A 25,142-nucleotide genomic window follows, 5' to 3' on the forward strand; every position below is an offset into this window, starting at 1 on the left:
TTACAGTTATCACCGCATTACCTGTAGCCCATGATAATACTAAGGTATAACCATCTGCACGGAGCCACCACCCTGTGCTCGTACTCGTACAGTACGAGTACTCGAGTATAGTACGAGTACCTGGGCAAATGCAAAAGCCACTTTGTGACATAATTTCACATTACCCTTCCTTCAACCCGATCCAACCGACAGCGAAGCACCCTTCTTCCATTCCGGTAAACTACCGTCATCATTGTCCTGTTGGAAAATTTCAATCACGGGTTCCTTCCTGTACTGTGCACAACACGCAGGACCACCACCACCACCCAGTCAGGGCAGGGTTCACAAAGCAACATGTCCTGCTCGTATGAGCAGTGCATGTCTTGATCCGTGGCGCGATCTTCAATTATCCCCCTGATGAAGAAGTGGTTTTAATTGTTTGTCTTGTATCATGCTGCTGTCATACATAACTAAATTATACCCGAGAACCGGTATGTTGCAGTCCCGGGAAAAAAATAGGCTCTATAATTTATGTTTCGGAAGGGTTGTGTGGTGGTGGGTGAATGGAGGTGCTAGCCGGGTGGCTCCGAGAAATTCAAAAGTTATATATGGTAACCAAGTCCATGGGAGAGCATTGATCGATGTCTCTGATTCAGATTTACGATGGATTCAACAACGTTACAGTCGACCACTTGACAGGTAAGGGGCCGGGCCAATTGGTCAGTTGTAAGGCGAGCGAGGTTTGCCTCCGCTTATCCGCTTTGTTCTGTTGTTTCTTTTTTGCTTTTCTTGAGGTTTTTTTTATTTTTTTTATTTTTTTTATTTTTTTTATTTCCCTCTTTCCGTGGCTTGACTGTGAGAAATGAGGGGATGGTTCGTTGAAGAGAATTATATAGTATCCTTGCACTAAGTCTGAGTGTGTGCTCAGAGTGCTTTTGGTTCCGCAAAGACATGCACAAAACTAGGTACTATACTCTACTCTACCATAACAATAAATGAAATAAAGGAAACCATCGCCACACCAGTTGACCAGAAAGGGAAATAAAATCGTCCCATCAACTATCATAAAGGATATATGCCTGATTACAAAGAATTTACTGTAAATAAATGTCTATCAGGCCAACCATCAGGGGGCTAACACCTCCTCCGAATCTCCCCATCTCTTATTCCCCTTCCGTACGTGCTTCATTTGTCGTTGATTTCGACCTAAAAGGAGTACAGTATGTAAGGATATCAAAAAAATATAACATTATAACAGTACCCAGCACCGTAAGCTGTACACCCCAAAGAATGTTTCCACCCTTCTCACTCCCGTGCTAGGAGATCCCCCCCCCCAAAAAAAACCCCACCTCATTTTCCTTTCCAACCAACTCCCCCGCCCCCCCCCTAACGGTAACTGTTCTACCCCATCTTTGTCCTGCTCTAGCTCCTAGCTAGCGCTCCAGTCAGTCAGTCAGTTCAGTCACATGTCTTGCATTAAGGAAGAAAAGGTGGACAGCATCAAGCACGCCGTACCATTACTCGGGGATTCACAATCAGGGTTTTAAAATAAGGACTACTGAGAGAACGAACACAGGTGAATGAGCAGTGCCAGGGCGGATGGGGTGGTAGCGGGAACCACTAATCACCCTCCCTCCTCTTCCTCCTCCTCCCCTTCCCTCCCTCCCTTCCGAATTTTTTTTTTTTTTTTTCCCTTCTATGATTATACAGGCCTATCACACACCCTTCATTCACTCACTCACTCACTCACTGGATTGAATGAGCTTCTTCCTCATAAAATCGGGTGGAGGTCCCCCCTGTCTAGGCTAAACCCAATCTCTTTATCCAATCCAATCCTCTCATATAAAGTACGAGACTCTCTTCTCATACGCCACCGCACCAGAACTGTGCAAATAATAATAATAAAGTTCGATCACGCTGGCTGCGCCGCGCGCGTTATCATATATAAATCGAGGGAATCGGGGGATCTTCCGCCGATTCAACGATCCTCCCTGGATCCAAACGAACAGACGAAAAAAGCACAATTTGACTTGGTGTCAGCCATGGCATCTAGCGACGACTACAAATTCCTACTAAGCTGTTTGATGAACCATACTGGGAAGGTAAAGCTATTTCTTGCCCTCCTCCTCCTCCTCTTCTTCTTTCTCCCCCCCACCACCCCCCGCATCCACAAATCTACAACCATAGCACTAACCACGATGACCACATCTCTACGACGTTCTGCAGATCGATTTCGAAGCCGTAGCCAGGGACACTGGGTATACGAATCCGCGCTCCGCATCCAATAGACTAGCTTCCATAAAGAAGAACCATGCTGCCGCCATGGCCGCCGCCGCGGCCTCCGGAACGAGTTCCTTGACGGCATCTAGCTCCAAAGAGCAACCGCTGGCAATACCCGCCGTGCCTCCGCCACAAGCGCAAAGTGCTGCCGAGAAGTCGGCCGCAAAGCGCCGGATGAGCAAGAAAGCGAAGAGAGGGCGCGAGGGAGAAGGTGGTGGTGATGGTGGGGATGATGGGGACCCGGAAGTCGTCAAGGGTTCCAAGAAGAGGAAGGGAACTACAACTGGGGATGATGAGGATACTTAGTCTTTGGCAAAAACTGAGGCTGGAGATTTTATGGATGGGGCGATACTCGTGTGGTTGTTCGTGGTGGCGGTGGGGGCAATAAGTGGATGGGGCTGGGAAAATTATTCTGAATTGGGAGGTTTTTTTTCTTTCTTTCTTTTTTTTTTTTTGGTGGGGGACCCTTAACGATACGCGATATACGTACGTACAGTACATTTACTACACCTATGGGATCTTTTTGTTTATTTGTAGGTTTTCGTTTTACGTTACAGGTGTTCAGTTCAGCTGCAGTAATATAAATTACCCAATTGCTTTTAAACCGTCTAGCCTACTGTTACAATGTAAAGTACTGCACTCCGAGGTACAGCAACCGGAAGGGGTGGTGAGTAAGACAAAGCAACGGAACACAAGCTGCTAAAGTCACAAGTAATCATCCCGCCGGAAGATAGGAGGAATACCTTAGCTCAGCACATTCTCATGATGACAGCGCCAAATGATCAACTCGCTCAGAGAGGGGACTTTTGCCTAACCAACCCCACTTACGCACAGTTCAACTTCCTCCCCCTTCATACATCATGCGTCGGCATCCGCCATTCACGCAGGGAGGGAGGACCAGAGTAGAATAGAAGAATGCTTCCAGAGAAATCCCCGTACCTGACCACCACCGCCACCGGTAAGATGAAGGCGCAAGATAAACCGGGAACCCTTCTAACAGGATGCGACCAGTAACGTACAGTACCGTACGTAATAAGGAAAACGAGCAAGAGAGACAGACAAGCGGTACGGGAAGTAAAACACAAGAAGAAAAGAAAAAAAAGTAAAAAAAAATTTAATGGGAAAAAAAAGGTACCGGTACTGTACCAACGGATGGATTGGAGAGGGGGGGAGGGGGGGGTTTGTCAGGTTTGGTGAAACTTTGCACTGCCGGTACGATACTCATTGTACTCATTGTACTTATACAAGTACTGTACTCCTACATAAGTCTAAGGCTTAGGAATACACAAGTACGAGTACAGTACCATGTACGGTACTTGTAGACTATCGTAAGCACCATGCCAAGGCCTGGCAAAGCCCAGATCCCCAGCACCAAGGTTGTCTTGTGTCTTGTGTCTTGTCTTGTCTCGAAATTCGCCAGTGGCGAGGTGACAATGGAAACTATCTGCACTCTTACCTACTATGATACATCCATAACCTCTCGGCCAGTTCGCACACTCCCGATGATTATCCTTCTCCGCGTGCATGACCAAGGTATTAATTACTCCGTTGCAACAATCTTCACACGCCCGCCGGCACGAAGTACTGTACAGTACAGTTACCGGGTACGGTAGTGTGATGAAAGAAAGTGCCGATAATTCAGGACAAAGGGACACAACTTCCTTGAAATACGAAATGTGACATCTGCAACAGTCCTACCCACCGGCAGCTACGGTAATAAGTTTCCTCTCTCTCTCCCATGATATATACCCAGACTTTTTCTGAAACACTTTTTCCATGGCTCACTGGAAACCTGGAAGATGTGGTTAATTGCACGAGCATTTCTTTATCGGCACTGTGGTTCTCCTCCCATCCATAATAACCCATCTATCTGCCGGCATCCATTCATCGACTACCTACCCCACCTATCCACCTATCCACCTATCCGTCTTTCAGCTGCTCACCCGCTCTACATACTGTCTGTATACGCTCATCCACTACTCCACCGCCACCACCACCAACGCTGGGGGTAGGTATGTCTGGCGCAACAACAGAAGAGATAAAAGGGATGGAGGGAATGCATTAAGCACGTTTTGATGTCAGACATAACAAGCAAAGAAATAGAGAGGAGAAGAGAAGGAAAGAAGAATGAAAGAGAGAGAGAAGGGATGATGAATGAATGAAAGGATGAAAAAAAGAAGAAAAAAGAACCAGAGGGAAAAAAAAACCTCCGCACAATCCACAAATGACAATTTGTTTATGATATATCGCCCAAAACTAGCCCACCGTACCATTTCCAAGATCCCAAAATATCCCCCACCACCTACCTACCTACCTTACCTTCCCTCAACTTCCGCTCCTCCTCTGAGATACTTGTTTATTATCCCCACTTCCGTGGAGTTGTCTTTTTTTTCTTTTTCTTTTTCACTTTCTTCCCTTTGAAACAAGGGGGAGGGGAAGAAGAACGTTGCTTAGCTCCATTGGACCAGATAAAACGGTTTCGGGATGCCCATGCAATGGAATGACCAAGCGGACGCCAGGGTATGTTTGTTTTCCCCCCCGAACATCCTGGATGTTTTTCAGTCACTGTTTCTGTTGGGTTTTTCGTTTCTTCTTCCATGAGATAACTATTCGTGTGTTATATACTACTACGCATTACACACCCTCTCTCTAGGTTGATAGAGAATGGTGAGAGGGGTGAGAGTGAGAAGAAAAGCAATAGCAAGGCTGACATGACATTTATGGTGTGGCGTTTTGTGACGCGTGATGCGTGCTTGCTGCAGCTCTTCGCCAATGTACTCAAGCATCACGTTGTCAAACTGGATTACCAGCAGCTTGCCCGAGCCATGGGAGATAGTTCGTCATTCTCACTCTCCCCTACCCTATCTACCGGTGCTCTACGAGTATTGACAGCTTTCACAGATGTGACACCAAAAGCAATATCCCACCGAATCGCCAAGATTAAAGAAAAGGCTCAAGCACACCGCAATAGATGGGACCCGTATATCAGGCTCGTACCCTCTAGTAAACGCGTTGCCAGTCTAAAGCCTACGCCGAAGGGTACACTCAACGAGGAGGGCGACGACGAGGAGGGGAAGGGATTCGTGGATCTAAAGAGCGAGGATGGCCAACTGTTTTCTGCCAACTCCGGAGGTGTGGATGGAGGAGTTGTGGTGGGTAGCCAGATGCTCAGATTTGACGAGAGCTGTGGTGGCGAGATCGGGGACACGGTTGTTGCCGCTGCGGATTGTGGTGGGGGTGGTGGCGGTGACGATGGTAGGAATTATTTGCTTAGAGTAGATGGACAGGGGCACTGGCACGTCCCTGCCAGTGAACCTGTTGTTTATGGAATGTATGAGGCGGCCGAGGGGGCGGTAGGGAAAGATGGGGTTGGGATCCATCTCCCTTGTGCGGCAATGCCCTCGTACCCTTCCGCTGTCGTTGTCGACGACGATGGGGGTGAGGGTGGAAGTAGGGAGGGCAGGGATTTTTACGAAGAAGGAGAAGCTTACGAGAAGAGCGCTTAAATGGCTAGCCTGATCCTTACTTTTTTTTCTTCCACGATACTCTTCCATTTTTCTTTTCTTCTATGATAATCCAACTGCTTTTTTTCTTCTTTTCCTTTGATTACTTACTGTACTCGTAAGGTGTTTTTTCTCTTTTTTTCTTTTTCTTTTTTTCCCTTTCCTGTCATCGAGAGGTGGTTTTGGTTTTCCAATATCTTTCCCGTTCACACGAGCACTCTGCTGCAATTGGCACGATATTTTCTGCCACGCAACTCATTCCCATTCTCCCTCCCCCATTGTTCCAATGGGACCTACGCCACGTCCAGCCCAATTGGATAGGATATATTCCCACGGAATAGTCGTGGTCCGAAGTGTTTGGTTAGGATATGATATCAATTCGAACAAATTTCCGCACTTCCAGCCACACCATCTCCATCACCGATAATCACTCGCGTGATAGGCTTACATAGGAGATGCTAATAGTGATAGCGATGAGTGATAGCGATGAGGTCAATCTGCTCGCTGGCTACCATCTAACATACCTTATTCTGTGCACCCCATCGATAACCTTTCCACTCGACCCTGCGCAAAAGGAATCCACAGAACAGTGAACAATTCGCGTGTGAATCTCCCCCTCCCCCCAACCTCCTCACCGCAAACTCGAACGCGAACGGGGGGAAAGTTAAGCAAGTACCGTATCGCCATAGGGAGAAACATCATCGTCGGTATTAGTGATGCTCACCGAGTTGTGATTTTTCCAGAATTCTTAGTGATGATTCTAGGAATTGGCCAAGTTATATTTATATCATACACCCCCCCTGTTGTCAACAACACAGTAAAAAGACAAGACTTTTTTTTTGCCCAACTGAATAACTGAATTTCTGCACCCGTACCCCCAGCCCCATTCATCCGCCCGCACATAATAACCATACGGCACTCGAGGATTACAAAAAATCTACAAATATCGCTAGCGAATAGCGAGAGGGTAATACCCGGAGCGCAAGGACAACTTCCGAAAATCCCACTTTAGTCAATCTTAGAAAGTTCTTGTGTGTGTGTGTGAGACGGGGTGGGGGGGGGGGGCTGTGGAGGCGCTATGATATCATATTGATCTTGCAACCGGGGACCCAATACTGTAAAAGCAGAGCTTCCCGCTCCCACAACTTTTTTGTGGAGTGGCCGCTGAAACATGGTTAGCAGGGGGGGGGGGGTTGCTGTCCAAGATACAGAATGTACTGTACTGTACTCAGTATTGGCTCCACCATTGATATGTATTATTCCTGGAGAATTATTAGCATCATACCATGTCAGTACGAACGGGCCGCCGCGATGCACAAGTACCGTACCGCATCGTGGGGATAATACGACGAAGGGCGGTACGTACTGTACTCCAGTTACTCGTAGCTTCTTCAAACGGCCCTCCTTCAACCGATGCCCAAATTGACACCTGCCAACCCACTCACTCACGGCATTCGGTTCCCGAGTATAAGTTAAAAATAAATAAAACACGCAAATGACCCAAATCCTAGAACCTTCCAGAACCGAAATTACAGCAAGATGTGAGACTGACTGACTGACTGAGACCGGTAACCGGTGTATCCACAAATGAGCTCGAAACCGGCCTTTTTCGAAAAACCTTGGGGGGGCTTATAATAGGTCCGTTGCCACGGAACTGTTCACCACAAACAAATTCGGCGTGCCGCGCGCGCCTCACGGAGGGCCCGACTTTAGGTTAGGGGCTTTGCAATGTCTCCATGGACCTTGTATGTAAAAACAATTTATCATACAATGGTCAAATGTTATTACCTATGATACTCGTGCCTCATCGCCTCGAGCAGGACGTCGGGGCGTAAGGTAACGGACGCTGACGCGGGGATCGGTATGATAATTTGTATGAAGCTGGCCGAGTGCACCCGAGCGCGTATTAAATTCGGGACTCGAATCGCAATTTTACTTTCGGCGGTGAAACCTATGAAATACCTTAGATCCACCTTTCGATGTTTCGAGGATAGCGATATTACTATGACTTTCTACGTTCTAGGGTTCTATTGGTTCCTCTTTTCTGGGCTATAATTTTTCTTGAATTCCAGTATTAAATTTTGTCAGTGTGAAAAATTAAATTTCACCTTGTCCTCTTCCCTCAGAGGAGAGAGTGTCTGACGGGTTTTCAGGAGATAGTTTCTGCCCCTGTCATGGACTCTTATTATGAAGAGAACGGGGGGAAGAAACTCCTCTTTTGTCAACGTGATAGAGGGTTGAATGGATATGTGTGTGTTTTCAAGAAGAGAGGGCCATACAAAATCCAATTATTTTTCCACAATGTCATGTATGATACGGGTTGGAAATAAGGTGTGAGTTATCATGAATTATCACTCATTTTCTTTTTGACACAACCCTTCTGCCGAGCCTATAACTTACTATACCCCTTTTACTCCTTCCGAGAGATCCACTCTCTCAAAGACCTTGAGGTACGATACTCAAATGTTTGGGTACTCCATATCAAACAATTATACCATAACTCGTACTCCAGTATTAGTACTTGCCCCTGACAATAAATGCCCAAAAACGGGGGTCATGAATTTGTATGGTGCTCGGTACGCACGGATTTTTTTGACCTCCCTGGATACTATCGTAATTGCCTGGGACAAGCAGCATACTGATACCGGTACCGTACCCTACTTAGCTCTCTATCATCACAATTCCCCACACACCATCCCCCTTCTCCAAAAGTCTTCAGAGGGAAAATGCAAAATGCAAAATGCAAAAAAACGAACAAACAGGAGCTAGGACCTCCACACACGTTATACAGTTAATTTACCTGTGCACTTGCTTCCAGCAAGCGATTCAAAAACGTCAGCCAATCACCGCAGCGCATATAGCGGCTTCCCACTGGCGAATCGACGGCAGTGTCTCCACCTCCCCCCGAGGTACAAGTATATGAGAGGAACAATGAAAGAACGGGTGCCTTCCGAATATCATATTATCTGACCCCTGCTTCGCTTGCCCTTCCTTTCCTTCCTTTCCTCCCTCCCTCCCTTCCTCTTCCCTTCGTGCTGAAGGACGGGCTGCGCGGGAACGACACAAAGCCATAATTCCGTCAGTCCCCCCTCCCCCCCCCCGCGGGACTGAAGTAGTTGTATGCGAATGGTGATAATGTTGGTGGCACGGCAACCAACAGGGAGGGCATCATGTTATTCCTCCCCACACCCCACTCCGGCTCCCCTTTCTTCCTTCCTTCCGCCAAGCCAAAAAACTGAGGAATCACGTATCATCACTCTGTCTTTCCAAACAGAGCGGAAGAGTTTACCCGTGATGCATTCCTGTACTAGTACTTCGTACGAGTACAGGGCTGCCAACATCTCACTAGGGAAACTTTTTGTCCCAGGGAATAAGTATCCCGAAGCAGGGGTTGTGGATTTGTACTGTATGGGCGACCAGATACGCACGGATTTTTTTTTTTCCCCATATACGTGTGTATGGCGAACCCTTGTTACCTGGTACAGTACAGTACTTGTTGCCTAGGAAGAGTACAGGGTCGGGGATATGCGCTGCAAGTTAGGGTACCGGTATCGCACAAAATACAACAACCTCGATGACCGGCAAAAGGCTTATTTTGCGCACATCTCGCGAGGGGCACACCAACGGTATACTTTACTCGAGATGCCGTACAAGTACTCGGGCATGAGCGTGGGTGATTGGACGGACAGGGATTCAGGAGGCCGGACCATACTACTTCCTACTCATGGGGGGGTATGTAAAAAATAATTGGTTTGGGAGGGCCGTTTTCTAGAACAAGTGTACGGTATTGCAGCACCAGCGAATTTATCAACAGTCGTCACGTTTTTTTCTTCTTCTACCTAGCTCTCGATAGGAGGATTTTAAAATCTGGGATCTCCGATTTGTGGGTACTGTACTCGTACTCATCTCGGGCAAGGTGTACTGTACCCGAAACCTCGAAAACAGGGGGGAAATATTTGTACTCGTACGAGTCGCTGTATCGACGCTCAGATCTTTTCCCACATTTCTTTAATCCCCGTTTTCGGCTACTTACCTGGTGCAAGGCAAGTATTGGAGATTTTGGACTTTTTATTCCATCTTGGGTCTGCTGATGATGGATGGGTTTGTTGTTGTTGGTTGATAGGTGGTTCGACTGCCGTAAGTAGTGTGGTATTATGTGGTTGTTTTGGAGAGAGAGAAAACCGGTACTTGGGGAACGAAGGAAGCGCTTGTGTTTGTGTCGGATTGGGAGGGGGGGGAGGGTGCACCGGCGAGGCATCTATCACTGGCACGGCATTGAGCACACACAGTCAAGCCTCACTGTCCCGCAACTCGGTGATACAGATACCAATCCTCGAGTACCTCGCTGTCCCGTAATGAAATGCTATTGGTTCAAAATTCTTTTTTACAGCGGAACTTTACCTATCGCCTCGGATCACTCATCGTGCCGCACATATTACCGGTATTTGGTTGTCCGGGAGTATCTGTACAGGATCGCATTGTATGATCTTGCACGTACTTTTGTCCCAGGCGGGAAGCATTCGAAAATACGAGTCGTGGGTTTGCGATAAGCGCGGATTTTTTTGCCATATATCTATCTTGCGAATCCACTGCTTTCGGATACTTCTTGCCTGGGACAAGTAAGGGGGTGGTGGGAGTAGAGATGTGGAAGGTATTGTACTCGAATACTAACTAGTACGTTATGTGTGTGCGTGTGCCTTCAGATGATGATTGAATGCGGGGTGGGGTTGGTTGGGCTTGACATGGCCTGAGCTGACCTGGTATGGCTTTCCTGATCTTGTACTTGTAGACTCTTTACGGTACTCGAGTAGATGATATCCCACATCAACATAACTCACGTGTATCGATGCTGGTGCTTGTCTTACTCTTGGTTTTATATAGCAATCCTTGGGGGGGGGGTACAAGTAGCAGCGGAAGCAAGAGTTCCTCCTGTTACGGCAGTTTTTAAACATAATGATCTACTACGGCGGTACTTGTACTTGCGCTTGTAAGTTAATTATTACTGATAGAAACCCCTTTTTGTACACTAGAGTACTGTACTTGTAATCAGAGTGAAAGAAATATTTGAAGGTTTTAACTGCATTGAAATTATCTTATAGGGAAACCCTTACACCAACGCCGTACAGTATTAACCGATCCGGTGGGTTCTTAATACAAGAAAGCTCCGGTACAAGCACGACTGACAACACCTTGACATATAGACGGAAGAACCCACTGGGGGGGTATATCACGCAAGTTACGTAGAGAGCGGACCCAATCCTCCCTCCACCTCAACCTTACCCAACCATCTCGAAATCCGCAAACACCCAAATAAGAAACTCACTCTGCCCAACCGCTGTATCACAGGTAAAAGCTTTATACATCGTCAGCAGGTGGCTCTTCTGGAGTGGCCTCGAGGCCAGCTAAGAAGGGAGAGAGGAAACCAACTCATCATCATCAAGCCTAATGACCCCTTCATCGTCAATCCTCTCCGTCTTGATGATTCTCTCATCGTCAACCCTCTCCGTCTTGATGATTCTCTCATCGTCACTGATCCCCTCGACCTTGAACTTTTTCCCATTAACCACAATCGTCTCCCCCTCCTCGTCTCGATGGTACTCATCATCTTCTAAATCGTCCTCTCTCCTAACCAATTCGTCATGCACCCGCTTCGTCAGTGCCTTATTCGCGTTATTCAGAGCGGGATTTCGCCCCCGTGCGAAACTATTTGGAGCTACGGATTTGCGAAGTTTGTTGTACTGCTGTCTTTTTTAATGTTAAAAAAAGTTTGAGGAATTTAAATATCGAGGGAGGAGGGGGGAGGAGAGAGGGAGGCACCTGATTGCCTCAGGTGTATACCCCGTTCCCATTCTCTCTGCTATCTCGTCCCACGGCATACGTGTTGGGCGTAATGGCGCTAGAAACTCTATTACTGTAATGAGGAGGAGGGAGCGATCGGCGTCAGTCCATGGTGGCATGGTGGTTTGCTGGTGCTTGCTTGGTGAAGGATAGATCAAGGGTTGATATAGCTTTCAGGGGGACAACGGGCTGGTGAATATCGGGGGCAATATGTGGGCAATTTGTTGTTCGGTGAAGGTTGTGAGAGTGTAATGGAATGTTGGCGGGGCCGAGGAGAGAGGGGGTGTTTTGATTGTATCACAGTTGTAATTGTACTGGTGTCTACATTGTACGAGTACTGTATCAGTAGGATGTCGGATGTGGTTGCTCTCTGTGAGCCTCACCGCTTTCGAACCGAGTTTCTAGGAGGGGTAGAAGGAGGCTTGAGCCTAGGTGGTTAACTATGATACAGACAGTACAGCGTCAGACATCGCTCTAGAAACATTCTGTACTTGTACAACTATTTGCGCAGGTACCCGCTGTTTGGCATTCGGTGCCCAACTCACTAGCTTTTCTTGCCTTTTTATTCCTACTCGGGGGTCGTGATCGCGGTTAGTCTTCATATTGACACTATGACCCTGCCGGTCCCTAGTAATGTATGGACCTGTTATTTTTTGTCTTTTAGAACTGTACAGTTATCACCCACTATCAAAGAACAGAAGAAAAAAATACGTACCTCAATGTTGGTGATGGCTTATGGGGGGGGGCTCGGGAATGTTCCACCCCTCGTGGTATTTAGATCGGCCTTAGTCTCTGTAAATCCTACATTCCAGTTCCCACATCACTATACCTTTTCCCAAACAATACCTATCACATCCAGATCCTCCGATGCCTCCTAGGGTCGCCGACAAAGACCATTCCAAGTTCCTTTATTCTGTCCTAAAACAGACCAACACCAAATGCGTACTCTTCCACCTACCCCTCCTCCCTCTCTCAGCCTTTCCTTCCTCCTCTCACAGCTTGACTAAGTAATACCAGATAAACTGGGAACAGGTCGCTCAAGAAAATGACATACCAAGTGGGAACGCCGCGTCGCTGAGATGGTACAGATACCAAGCCTCCATGAACCCTGATGGGAAGACACCCCCGAAGAAGAAAGTTGAGGGTAATGATGACAACGGGGAGCCTGGCGAAGGAGAGGGTGCCGGGGCGAAGAAGAAGGGGCCAAGAAAGAGAAAGGCTGTCGAACCAGCGGAGGGAGATGGAGGTAAAGCACCTTTCAAATGTAGTCTTTTGAGGTAAAATTGTGTATTGAATTGACCTTTGAAGAATAGGATAAACGTTTCCGAAATGCTTGTGTACATGGACAAGTAAAGGTACTGTACTCGAAGGGAAGGAAGGAAGGATATCGATGCTTGCAGTAATTCGTGTACTTAAGTGTGGACTAGGAACAAGATTTGTTATATCTATCCTCCCTTGTATTGTTTGCTCGTGCTCTAGGAAATCTAGCCATCATCCACCGTGATGCAAATAAATTGTCTTGACTAAGGTTTTTTCTGAAGATATGTCGAAACACTCTCCTGCCGACCCTGATGGGGACTATAGTTCCCATACCGGTAGAGAGGTTCGAGTAAGGTTATTATGGCAAGTTTAGCCTAATAAAAGCTGCCTTCGCAGCAATCGGAGCCTTTTTCCGCTCTCGGCGTTTCTGAAGAGATATTACGGTAGTGGGACACATAATGGGCAAATAAAGCCGATGTGATCCCGGGGGATCTGGCAGAGTGATATTAGAAAAGATATGAGACACGCCGAAAGAATGGAAGAATGGAGTAGGAGAAAGTGGAGGATTTCTATCGGTTGGCTTGAGCTATTCTGTGCTCCACGGCTATTACCTTTGTTCTAGTATTTTCTGGCCGCTCGGGCGGATTGGGGAGGTAAGAATGAGGACCGGACTTGCCCTGCCCACTCTACCATAGGATAGAGGAGGAGACAGTTGATCATATATCTCATTGCTGTCTTGTCTTGGGGCTGGCATGGGGGTAAATTGGCCGGGGGTGAGAGAGATTTCAGGTCTGAGGAAGATATCAAGTTCACTGAGGAGGGAGAATGTTTTTGCAGATTTCGTTTCTGCTAATGGTTTAAATTTTCCGATGCAGGAGGTTCCCCGTCATAGGAGTTTCGTAATTGCTTTCTTAAGAATGGGAGAGTTTTAAGGGATTTTTACCCTGGTTTGGGGGACAGAGATATTATTTGTTTTGCTTGCTTGCTATTGGATGTTTATGATTTTCGATATGTTGTGTGCTTTTGGGGTTTTATGTCTGCTGGTACTGTATGATACTCTAGCAGTCGCATGCTGGAAGATTTTAATAATCTTTGTTCTGGCACTTCTATTCTATGTTTCGCCATCATACTTGACTGAGCATGGTTCGAGCTTCTCTAACTGAAAAGTATAAGTGAAATAGTGCTTCAACAATAAATTTAAATCCATTTTCCATGAGTGTATTAGCGCTGTATATAATCCCACCATAGGATAAAGGAGCAACCCCTTAACATCAATCGCAAAGTAAAAGTTAAAAAAGCCCATATCCAAATAATCACCGATATAATTTCATCCATCGCCGCATCATGCCCAATTCAATTCTTCTTAACTCTAAAAGTGTTCAGGCCCTCTGTGGGCATGCCCTTGCTTCGTTGGTTGGCTTCCCATTCTTTTTGTGTCTCCTCGACCGTCTTTTTCTTTCCTTCCTCCTTCTCTTTGCCCTTCCCTGCTGAACCTTCTGGCTCTTCGCCTTCTTGGCCAGGTGAAGTTAGTGGTTTGATAATATTAAGGTGGATGGCGCGAGGAAACACTACCGGACTTTGGGTTTAGGAGCTTGCCGATCTCCATTATTTGCGGCGAGGGATGGTGGTGGATATAGATGACAATATCGAGTGTAGCCTGTGATGCGAGACTATTATGATCAGCAAAATCCACCCAGACTCCCCAATGAGAAATCGCCCTTTTCTTCAAACTTGCCTGCTGGTCGCTCAGCAACCTACTCTTTCACACTCGAGTAGATTGTTTTCCCCACACTGATTTCTATCTTCTACTTCCCTCCAGCAGATGATACCCAAGCAGGGGACGACAGGAAATTTATACCCCTCAATCCTACGACATGTCCTTCCCATCCCATACTTAACCCGTCCATTCGTCCATCGATTGGGAAGCCCGCATCCCTCCGTTTGACAATAATCTCTCCCTCTTGTTCCACTTCTCTCGCCTTCTCCTCCCAGGACTGGTCCCTTTCTCCCAACCATTGACTTTCGCCTCTCGCGCATGTTGGAATCGATGCTACGGGCCGCCTACGGGAAGAGTTCGTTTGTAGTGGAGATTGCCGAAAGAATGGTTCAAGTGGCGTGATTCGAGTGTGGGCTTGCTGAGTTTTTTTAAGGCGATCATGCAGGTGATATTTCCGGAAAGTAGCGGTGGTGCGGGGGTGGAATTTTTTTTTTACCGCTTTCATAGGGGAAATCGATGAGTTTGTGATTTGGTAGTAGTGGTGGGTGGGTTTTATAGCTGCTTTGTGGAGTTTGCTTGGCGGGGAGGTACTATAGTCGGTGGATGAGCCCCGTATTTTGTCCTCAACTCTCACGAGTTTGACTGTTTTTCGTATGGTACGGTAGATAGTGGATGAAAATATTGTAAAGGAGAATGATAAAGGGGTGGACGGATGAATAGATAGACAGATACGGGTAGCTGCTCCATCTGATCTGATCTGGTACGATCTAAGAGGATCGATCGAGCAATTTTCTGAGCGCTGGAATTGGGGGTAAAAAGGGTAAGTGCAGTTCAAGGAAGTCTTTAGGATCTTTTGACTGAATGCTTGGTTTATAGGAGGATCAGAAGGCCGACTTTGGTTGATGCCGGGAATTGGTGCTACAGGGGCTGTAGGAGGAGGAAGTATTTTAATGTTAATTTTTACCTTTTCCGGAATTCGTGTGTGTCTCGTTAATTTCATTTAAGAATGCTGGTACTGAAATATAGTAGTAATACTTTGCATATACCTGGATATAGTTACATGACATCCTATGGGAAAGCCTGCTTATTTACTAACTTTTTCCTAATCCGTTTCTTCCACCTGTCCATCTTCGCTTCCCTCTGAATTGCGCTTCTCAGCCTTAATTCTCCTTGAACGTTCGTCGTCTCCCAACCGCTCCGCTCCAAATATCCCAAACCCCGGGGGGGGGAAAGGCGTAAAACTACCATCTTCTAACCCTTCCTTAACAAGGGCAGCGGAGGCTCTTGGGCGCCCCCTTCTTTTCCTCACAGGCCCCTCCTGCCCCTTGCTAGCATCTCCCTGAAGGTGGCCACTGTTCCCGCTTGAGCTTTTCCCACCATTACCCTGAACATTCTTCCGCTTTCGGGGAGTGGTTTGAGCAGAAGATGTCGATGAGAATGAAGTGGTGCTGGTGGAGGCGGTCTTGACGGCATTACGGATTTTGGCCATTCTTTCACTAATCGCCCGGGCTGTTGGGACTTCGCGGCCGTCTCTGGCTATTCGTAATTAGTTGCTGCGAATAAGGGGAGATGAGGATATGCGTACGCCAAGCTTCTCTATTCTCAGAGTTTTTGTTAGTTGGATCAAGCAGATTGTGAGTGGGAGGATAAGTGAGAGAGAGCCAATGGGTACACACTGAATCTTTTGCGGCCTAACACTCACATCATGAGTCTCGATGAGCTTTAGGAAAAGCTATTATTACTAAAGTTAGTACTAGGGTGGGTGTTGGGTGAGTAGGATCAGTCTTTTCTCTTGCTAGGCCGCGATACGACTCACTGCTGGCTATCCTGGCTTCACAACCCCGAACGCAGGCCCAGCACTGGGGATATCAATGAAGAAAGAACATACCAGTTGGTCATTATCTGCAGTCCACTTCATGGCTCCAAATCGCAACCCGCCCTCTTTTCTGTCTAAGAGTACTATTCGCTGTTGAAGGGTGAAAATTCTTATGGTGATGGTTCTTTTGGGAGTAAGTGAGAGAAGGAGGTTCACTTGTGGGAGAATACCTTTGCACTTATGTGAAGTTTTCAGGGGGGTATATTGGATGTATTGAGCGAAAAAGAAATAATAAAGAGTGCTCGAGGCGCTATCAATTTTGCCATGGAAGTCACTCTCCTCTAACATCCCAACCCTGAGTATATACAATGAAAATTCTGGCCCCATATATGGTCAATGTGAAGTACCTGGACAAGTACCTGGACTGAATCGGTGGCCCTGGTAGTAGCTATTCTAAGTCTTGGTATTAGTTGTTTTGATTTCTTTCCTTATATGGTATCAAGTGAATGTTTTGTACTCGGGGATTGCAAAAGTTGTGCCAGCCATCCGGACGTGTTTCATTTATGATATATGTAGACTAAACCAGATTAGGAAGTTTGAGTAAATATTTTGTGGCGGCAAAGAGTCGGGTCCACTCCTGAAAAGAGAAGTGGAGATCAATCGAGCAACACGCTGGGCTAGAATTTGTGTTACCGGGCCCCAAATATTCATGCACCCGAGTACACTTATTGTACTATTGTACACAGCAAACACTGCATACAGTGTCGTGCATTTTAGTGTCGCTATTACTGGCATGATGTAATGTTGCCTTCCGTAACCTAGACTAGCCTAATTTAACTATTGTACATGTACAGTACTATTACCCCCAATGTACAGTACTTGCTATGCCCTGTATCATAACACTCTTCTTTCACTTCACAATATCGTCTCCAAACCACCAAACTGACCAACAACCAGCACCGCAATTAATCGCAATCACGCACCGAGATGCATACTCACACCGGCACACCTTGTTTAGGTCTCCCTTTCTGGCCTCTGTCTTATCAATTCTCTTGTACGTCGCCCTCATTATTTTGACTCTTACAAATCTACTATGCACCTTCAGGCACGAAGTTTGTTCGTCAATCAAACTACCGATGTTTCACTTTTGCTTTTTTTTCTCCAAGGCTCGACTCTGAACGATGGGTTTGTACTGCAGTGTATCCCGATAAGACCTGTACTACTATCAATTTGTGCGAAGGGAGCCTAGGGGGAAAGAAGGGGAATCCAAGAGGGTGCGGAGAAGAGGGATGATGGAAAAGAACTATCTAGTCAATGGTATATTTCAAAGGCTTCTCTCTATAGGGTTTTTGGCACACAGTAACTTTTACAAGTATAAGCATTTAAGGACATCCCTTTCCTTCCAAGTCCCACTACTCTAATAATCCCTTCCACACCCGAACCATCCCCAGATCTCCGAATCCAACCTCACACGAATCTACCCGTAGATAGCTTTATACAATCCTAAGAGAGCTCCTCGGTAAGTTCCCGCATCTCCCGAACCCTCTTACTATACCCATAATAACCAATCACTTGCTAGATCACAACATGCGTTGGACCTCCGAAGCAGACCTCCGGCTCTTTAGCCTTACCCTCTCCCTCCACCAGGTTCAGGTGAACTATGCACGGTTGGCAGAGGCATTCGGAGAAGGCGTCACAGCGAAAGCCCTTGTCCATCGGTTTGACAAGATCAGGCGCTCTGGGGATAGCACGGCCTCCAAAGTGAGCGCGGGAGGGGATGATAAAACTACAGAAATTGCAGACAGCCTTGTCGAGAGACCGAAGAAGCGGAAGAAGCAGAAGGTTGCGGAGGGCGGTATTACAGAGAAGAGGGGAGATTAGGCGGACTTGAATTTACGTCGGCATGAAGGAGATGTATTATTACGATTTGGAAGGAAGGGTGCAATTGCAGCACCATTACTAGTAGGGAGCTTTTATGTTAGTTGTTACCTGTGCACATGGAATTATCCTTGGATGAATAATTATGATATTAGGGTTTCTGATATGACACAAAGAACCTGATCTCCCCATGTCCATGACCTTACCGGCCCCTGGAGTGCTATATATCGCCTCTGTCCGGGAGTCCCGATATCCCAAACTGCAGAAAGAAATACGCGCTAGATCACCGAATATTATCCAATCCAATCACCACTTTGCGGTTTGCCCACTCTTAAAACAAGGTACCCCCAAATCCCCTGGACGACCTCTCCCCAAAGAGACCCAAAGCTAACAATACTCAGAAATGGTGGTTTGGACAGCCGAAAACTGCCAAAGGCTCCTCGCGGCACTAGTGAGCGCCCACCCGGAATTTAAATTCGTCCGCAATCCCCTCTATTTTCGTTGACTCTGGAAGAAACCTGCTAACATTCAAAGTAGGATTACAACGAGATAGCGGTTCTCTTCGGCCAAGGAGCTACCTACGACAGCATTGTCCACCGTTTCCGCCACATTAGGGCAGAGGCGAAGACTCTCCGCGCCCAGGCTAAACCGGGCGCTGCCCCACCTGGCCCGTCCCGCAAGCGAAAGTCTGCTGCTCCAACCACCCCAAGGAAAACAGCAAAGCCCTTCAGAAACGCCCATGCGGGGACAGCAGATATCGAGAGGGAAGAAATGTCTGGGTAACTGAATACTGAATACGTAATATGTTTTTATGTGATTAGGACAGGAAACTTATCAGAATGAAATTGAGTATATATGAACCTGCACTCCTCCGTGGATTGAAAGCGAAAAAGGAATCCTACATTGGGTTCCGGCTAGTAACTTGCTCTCCTTTTCCCTCTTCAACAAATTTTCACTGAGCAACACACAATATTCACCATCCGTAACCGCAACAAGCGTGAATAGCCCGAGAAGCCGTAAACAAAGCAAACACCACACCTCATGAATCAGAACTTTTCTCTCTTCTCCCTTTCATTTCCTTCATCATCCAAATTTTGCTACTCTACTATTTACCTGCTCCTGATATCGTCACTTCGATAGAGTCGGAAAGTTCAGAATGTATGGTGCTTTATTTCATTGTCGGGATTTGTTGAATACGTTATATGGTCTCATGGCTTCTTGGGATGTTTTAGTGACTTGCTGACACGAGGATGGGATTGCGGACTGCATGTAGGTCTCAAAATGCTAGACCTCCCGCGGCTGCTAGAATGCCTAAAGTTGTTAGTATCTATATCTTTTTCCTCCAGTTTGTTCTCTTTCTTACCCTTGATCCTTCTTCACCGGTAATACTAATCTAAACTAAACTACTTTAAATAGGTTTGGACCTCTGAAAATGACCGCAAAGTACCCTCCTTCCACCCCCAACCGTAAGCCATTACTGACAAACGGGCGAAAAATCCAGCTCCTAATCCGCCTAATAGAACGTTCAGCAAAATCATACGACACAGTAGAACTAGCAAAGCTCTTCCCTGGCGCCACTCCCAAAGCAATAGAAGAACGAATCGCAAAGCTCAAACGAGAGGCAAAAGCAATGGACAACCCACCCCCCGCCACCCCTTCTAGCAAGAATCGGAAGCGTGGGACCACGGCAGCAGCGACTGCTACCACCGGCGCCGTTGCGGGCGGCCCTGGAGGGAAGAAGAGACCGAAAACTACCACAACTGTTCCACTGTTTGTGCCTGGGGTTTCCGGGGGCGACAATGATGATGAAGATGAGGACAAGAAGAGGTTTGCTGAGGGCATTACTTCTGCGGATGTGGGTGGAGTTGAGGTTCTGGCTGGGGTTGGTGAATCAATGGAAGAGGGAGGTGGAGAGGAGGTGCCAGTGGATATCGGCTCTATTTCACCTGGGATCGAGATAGCGATGGGTTTGGCTGACATTGGTGTGGTTAAGCCAGACCCATGGGTTAAAGAGGAGCTGGTAGTGCGCGAGATGCAGGAGGAGTCCTATGTCGACAATAACCCTATGGGACCGATTGGAGGTGGGTTGGCTATGCAGCCGGAGGAGAATGGCCCAATTAAGCCCGAGGTGGTGGAGTGACTTCTCCGGGATGGTTATCTGTGGTATCTTTTCCGTTTCTCATTGAGCACATTAGATGTTAGATCGGGTTTGAATTTGGATATTCTTTTCATGTTTTTCACATTCAATATTTATGATTAGCGGTTGAACACGCCGAGAGGTAGTCTTAGGGGAGTATTTGAGTGTTAGATCGCAATCCCAGGGTGTTTAGCTAGGAGCGGATAAACTGATTTTGTGTGTGGAGGTCTTTCTCTTTTCTGTTCTTAATGGATAAACTTTCCGTCTCTCTATTTTAATATACAGCATGGTTGTTTTCTTACACTGGGGTTTATTGACTCCATGTGATAAAGGTGCCTGCATCGTTCAATGAGATAGCAAGTATCGGCGTAGACATCAGTCAAAGGCATACATACAGAACTACAAGGGTCTATCCGTACAATACAAGCCACATAATTTGGCAGTACAACTACTGGGTCCCTCTAGACTTCCCAGAGTCTTCCTGGACCATGTCGCCTTTGTACAATCACCGAGTGACACCCTATGTACAGTGCGGCTGTGGTACAAACTGGGAAAAGCTAATGATACCTGAGATAACTCCCGAGCCGACCAACACCCACCACCCACTCTACGGAAGTGGTGTCACCAGCCGTGCTAGAGGTATTACAATACTCCGCAGCGCCATTCACACTATTCTGATCTGGCAGAATCTCGCCCACACGCTTTCTACGACCAGCTGTACAATAGATCACCCACCACAAACCCGGTGAAGTAAAGCAACAGGAAGCAAACACTGCACAGAGCATCCCTGCATCTCCCAAGGGATGATCTCGTGCATCATCCCATGTACAGACTATGCACAAACCTCATCATTCCGAAACCCGAATCCCCTATGACCCATCATTTATCAATTATGAAGAATTGCATAACCCCCAGCTCAGCCCAAAATTCAGGCCTGAGCGCCCCACCAGCTTTCTCACAGCTATATCTCCACCTCTACACGCTCTCCAAAAGCTCATATCTGAATCAAGACTCCACCGAGCATAATCTACTACTTTCGCAAGGAATAACAGCGATGAAGTGGGATGGTAGGACCCTGCTACCCAGCGTACTTCCCGTCTTCAACAAAGGAGCTCGGCTAACAAAACTATAGCCGCAGCATCGGCAGACCAACAACTCCTCCTCGCGATCCTGAACGCACACAAAGTGACTGTAGATCACGCCAAGGTAGCGGGAATGATCGGATGTACTCCAAGGGCCTGTGAAGAGCGGCTGAAGAAATTAAGAAAGTTAGCAAAGGGGTGGGCGCTCGGGGATTGTAATGAGAAGGATGGCGAACGGGGAAGAGAAAGTAAGAACGTGAATAGGGAAAAGAGGAAGAAGAGGACAGAGAAGAAACGGGCTCTTGGGGGAGGTGGCAATGGGGTTTGTGAGCCTCTGGGGGATATACTAGCGCCGAGGCAGAAGGAGGAGGGGGAAACTACCGCTACTGATGTTCCCGCGGTAAAGGAAAATTCAGCCAGACTGCGAGACCAGGACCTATACGCAGAGAAGATAGACAACTCACTCCGATATTTCCACTAGCCACGCCGATAAAACCAGACCCTAGCACTTCACCTCCCAAACACCCCCAATCTTGAAAATTACGATGAGCGAAAGCTGGTCAAAGGCTCCAAACCGGCCCCCAGAAAATGCTGAAATACCAGTCCCCTTGAACGTAATTCCGAACTTTCGGGACGAACCTCTGAAAACGGCTGAGGGCTGGTGGATCGGGGTTATTTGTACTTAGTGGTAAAGGATTTTTTTGACACCGGTGTCCCAGGAAATGTATGTATGTTACGGTGTATTTTTCTGCAGACTCTCGAGGTTTTCCTTATCATTGGGTTTTATTATTCAGTCGCAGCATAATAGGTGTACATTCATCGATTCTCACTCGAGGACCTCAGACAACCCCAGAAGTCGCGGCAGTGTTGGTCGAGGAAAAGGTAATTGTGGTTATGTAGATCCAGTGGAGCCATAACTTTCGAAAAATATTAAAAACTAACATCCTGAGGGGACAAGTCAGAGAGACCAAAATCTAGAATTACCCGTCCAGCATCTCTAAACGCATAAATACCATATATTTTTTTCTAACTAGCAAACGCCAACTCTTGATCACCTACTTGAGATTGGAAGTTGGGCCTTGTCTGGCACAGTACAAAAACGGCGGATTTCCCTCTGCGTAAATTAAAGGGCAGAGGCATGTTTGGCGAGCACAATGCTCCAAATGCATAGTACTATTTTACTCTTATCATGAAGTCGTACAGTCCAACCCGAATGTGTGGCCAGATGGTTGGGTTTCTATTTAGTTAACAATGAAGAGATTTTCATGCGTTTTTTCAAAGAGACCGACACTGTCATCACTGTATCCTAGTACATTTAAACCTGACTGCAAAAGATAAAAAAAATCCCAAATTGAACAGTAATATGAGTGATGTTGATACCAGTATCATAGATTTCTTTTGTTTTCTAACCACCTCCTCTATTACAGTAACTCCAATACATGAAATCTATATATATATAATTTCACTAAGGTCACATGATGACCAAACTCTTTACATATTCTCTTTACATATTGAAACTCTCTTAAAATAGCAAAGGATAAAATTTCAGGCATACTAATTTGACATGTATTAATTTAATACTACTATAATTTCTAGTTAAACAAGCTGTTAACGATGTTTAATTCAACTTTATCCCCTTATTTTTTTCTCCTTATTAATATTAAGTATCAAGAATAGCCTATAATATCAGAATGAGACAGAACTGAACATTATCTGCGCTTATTTCCGTGGCCCTAATCATCCCAAAATGGCGTATATCATACCTGTGTGAAATATAAAGTTTTAGGTCTTTATAACTTAGTCTTAACTCTAGTAATTTTCACCTATTTTAACCCTGAAATGCTGAAAGGAAAAAAGAAGACAAGTGCTTCCCAATCACAAATATTTATGGAAAGCGGTGTTTTCATTTCTGTTCGTAACCTGTTTTGAGGAAATGCAATGTTTTTTTTGCACAGTGGCACGCCAGACAAGACTTGAATACGGTGGATATGTCGACTGGAACGGAACATCATACTTATTCCGTCCGCCCTAACCTAGCCCGTTGAAAAAAAAAGAATGAAAGAATGGAAAAAAAAAAAAGAAGAGAATAACACCGTTTTAGAAAAAAATCAAGAAACCGAAAGAATAAAGAGAGAGAAAGTAGTTAGGATATTTTGAGATGTCCCAACTCCCATTTTATTTAGTTAAAGAGATTTTTATTTTACTTTCCATGACCGCCCAACCGTTCAGTCCTCAGTAATGTTACCGCGCTCAGAAACGTACAGACCGTCCAAGAACTAGGTAACAAATCTTTCTTCAGCTTATTATTTATTTGGACGGGAAGTTGGGTCGCGAACCTTTCGGATATCCTTATTTCTAACTCTGCAGATTTGCTGGATATCAGCAGCAGACTGGGAGACGTTCTCGAGAGAGTTTCCAGTCAAGACGATCTCATCCTTGACGTTCGAGCTGGTTTCAACCTTGACACCTGGGTGCATAGTTACGCGGCGAACGATCTTCTCGCCAATGAAGTTGCTAATAATTAGAACGTCAGATTAATGGTCACCCATAAGTCAGGCAAAAGAGGTGCGGCGTAGACCAAGCGAGCTGAAATAGCCATCACGGATGCAACAATCCACCCATTCCAGCATCCTCCCTTGCAAGATCTATGCCATCCTCCTCTGCATAAATTCGCAATTTCACCTACCGAATCTCAACCTCACCAAGCCCGGTCTCCTTGTTCTCCTCAATATTAACGTTGATGGGGAAATGGGCGTAGACGTAGCGCATCTTGTATTTGTAACCTTTCGTAACACCAACGATCAGGTTGGAAATGAGTGACTTGACAGTACGGAGAGCAGCAACATTCTTGCGGTTTCCGTGGTGGAGTGAAATCAAGATCGTGTTGTTGCTTTTAGAGGGCTTCTCGAAAGAAACTGCGAGGTGCTTAAGGTCCTTCTTCAGCTCACCTCGGGGGCCCTTTACGGTCACGATGCGAGAACGGATGCTAACATCGACTAATAGCAAGAGAAACCGGAAGTCAGCGTTTGTTCTCCTTCAATTCCTGTTCCCCTCCTATAAAATCAAAAATTCCCCGCTTATTTATTTATTTTTCCCCCAGCTTCCCTTGTTGCCAAATATTTTCCCCTTTCCCAATTTTCATCGTAGTCCCCCGAAAACAAAAATCGAGGAGAGAAATAAACTCACCGCCTTCGGGGATGGTGAGAGACTCCTGGCTGTGGATGTACTTCATCGTGCCGGCGTAGTTATTGGTTGAAGGTAGTGGGCGTTTGTCGATGCTACTTGTCGTCGTCTGGTTCAGATGTTGCCGAAATTTTGGTGTTCAGTCTGTTGAGTGTGTGGGCAAGTGTTACTTTGGGAAACCAACGTCACACGCTATATCTAGGGCTCACCCTACTCACTGTCTGTCGTTTGATCTCGGAGTGGGTTCAGGGATATTATGTATCTACGGCACTTCCCTTGAGCTTCGATCATGCGAGCATCCAGACATGCCGATCACTCATGTGTTGAAACCTCAGAGAGCTCTTCCAACTTTTTTTTTTTTCTTGAACAAATTTTAAGCGGGATCTTCTATCAGCAGTTTAATTGACTTTATAGTGAATGTAGTTCTTAGGGCTAATGCTATGTCCAAGTACTTTGGGGGCTTGGTAAA

The 25,142-nt window shown here is 46.4% G+C and overlaps 2 protein-coding genes; one reads left to right on the forward strand and one right to left on the reverse strand.

The window, feature by feature from the left end:
* The first annotated feature begins 1,874 nt into the window (after nucleotides 1–1,874).
* Nucleotides 1,875–2,863, forward strand: GSTUM_00009310001 (uncharacterized protein). XM_002840618.2 has 2 exons: nucleotides 1,875–2,081; nucleotides 2,206–2,863. Exons 1-2 carry the CDS (start codon nucleotides 2,022–2,024, stop codon nucleotides 2,563–2,565), a joined length of 420 nt encoding a protein of 139 aa, XP_002840664.1. The 5' UTR covers nucleotides 1,875–2,021; the 3' UTR covers nucleotides 2,566–2,863.
* Nucleotides 2,864–23,616: 20,753 nt separating this feature from the next.
* Nucleotides 23,617–24,768, reverse strand: GSTUM_00009312001 (60S ribosomal protein L9). XM_002840619.2 has 4 exons: nucleotides 24,677–24,768; nucleotides 24,177–24,486; nucleotides 23,827–24,004; nucleotides 23,617–23,766 (listed from the first exon to the last, which is right to left on the reverse strand). Exons 1-4 carry the CDS (start codon nucleotides 24,720–24,722, stop codon nucleotides 23,716–23,718), a joined length of 585 nt encoding a protein of 194 aa, XP_002840665.1. The 5' UTR covers nucleotides 24,723–24,768; the 3' UTR covers nucleotides 23,617–23,715.
* Nucleotides 24,769–25,142: the final 374 nt, after the last annotated feature.

The sequence above is a fragment of the Tuber melanosporum genome (genome assembly GCF_000151645.1).
Source record: "Tuber melanosporum whole genome shotgun sequence assembly, scaffold_55, strain Mel28".
Lineage (NCBI taxonomy): Eukaryota > Fungi > Ascomycota > Pezizomycetes > Pezizales > Tuberaceae > Tuber > Tuber melanosporum.

Excerpts from the sequence above, each read along its gene's own strand:
- GSTUM_00009312001 (XM_002840619.2), bottom strand. The coding sequence starts at position 24,722 with ATGAAGTACATCCACAGCCAGGAGTCTCTCACCATCCCCGAAGGCG. Across the intron at positions 24,487-24,676 it reads TCTCACCATCCCCGAAGGCG|TCGATGTTAGCATCCGTTCT; the intron begins GTGAGTTTATTT and ends TCTTGCTATTAG. Across the intron at positions 24,005-24,176 it reads CTTGGTGAGGTTGAGATTCG|CAACTTCATTGGCGAGAAGA; the intron begins GTAGGTGAAATT and ends TCTAATTATTAG.
- GSTUM_00009310001 (XM_002840618.2), top strand. The coding sequence starts at position 2,022 with ATGGCATCTAGCGACGACTACAAATTCCTACTAAGCTGTTTGATGAAC. Across the intron at positions 2,082-2,205 it reads TGATGAACCATACTGGGAAG|ATCGATTTCGAAGCCGTAGC; the intron begins GTAAAGCTATTT and ends GACGTTCTGCAG.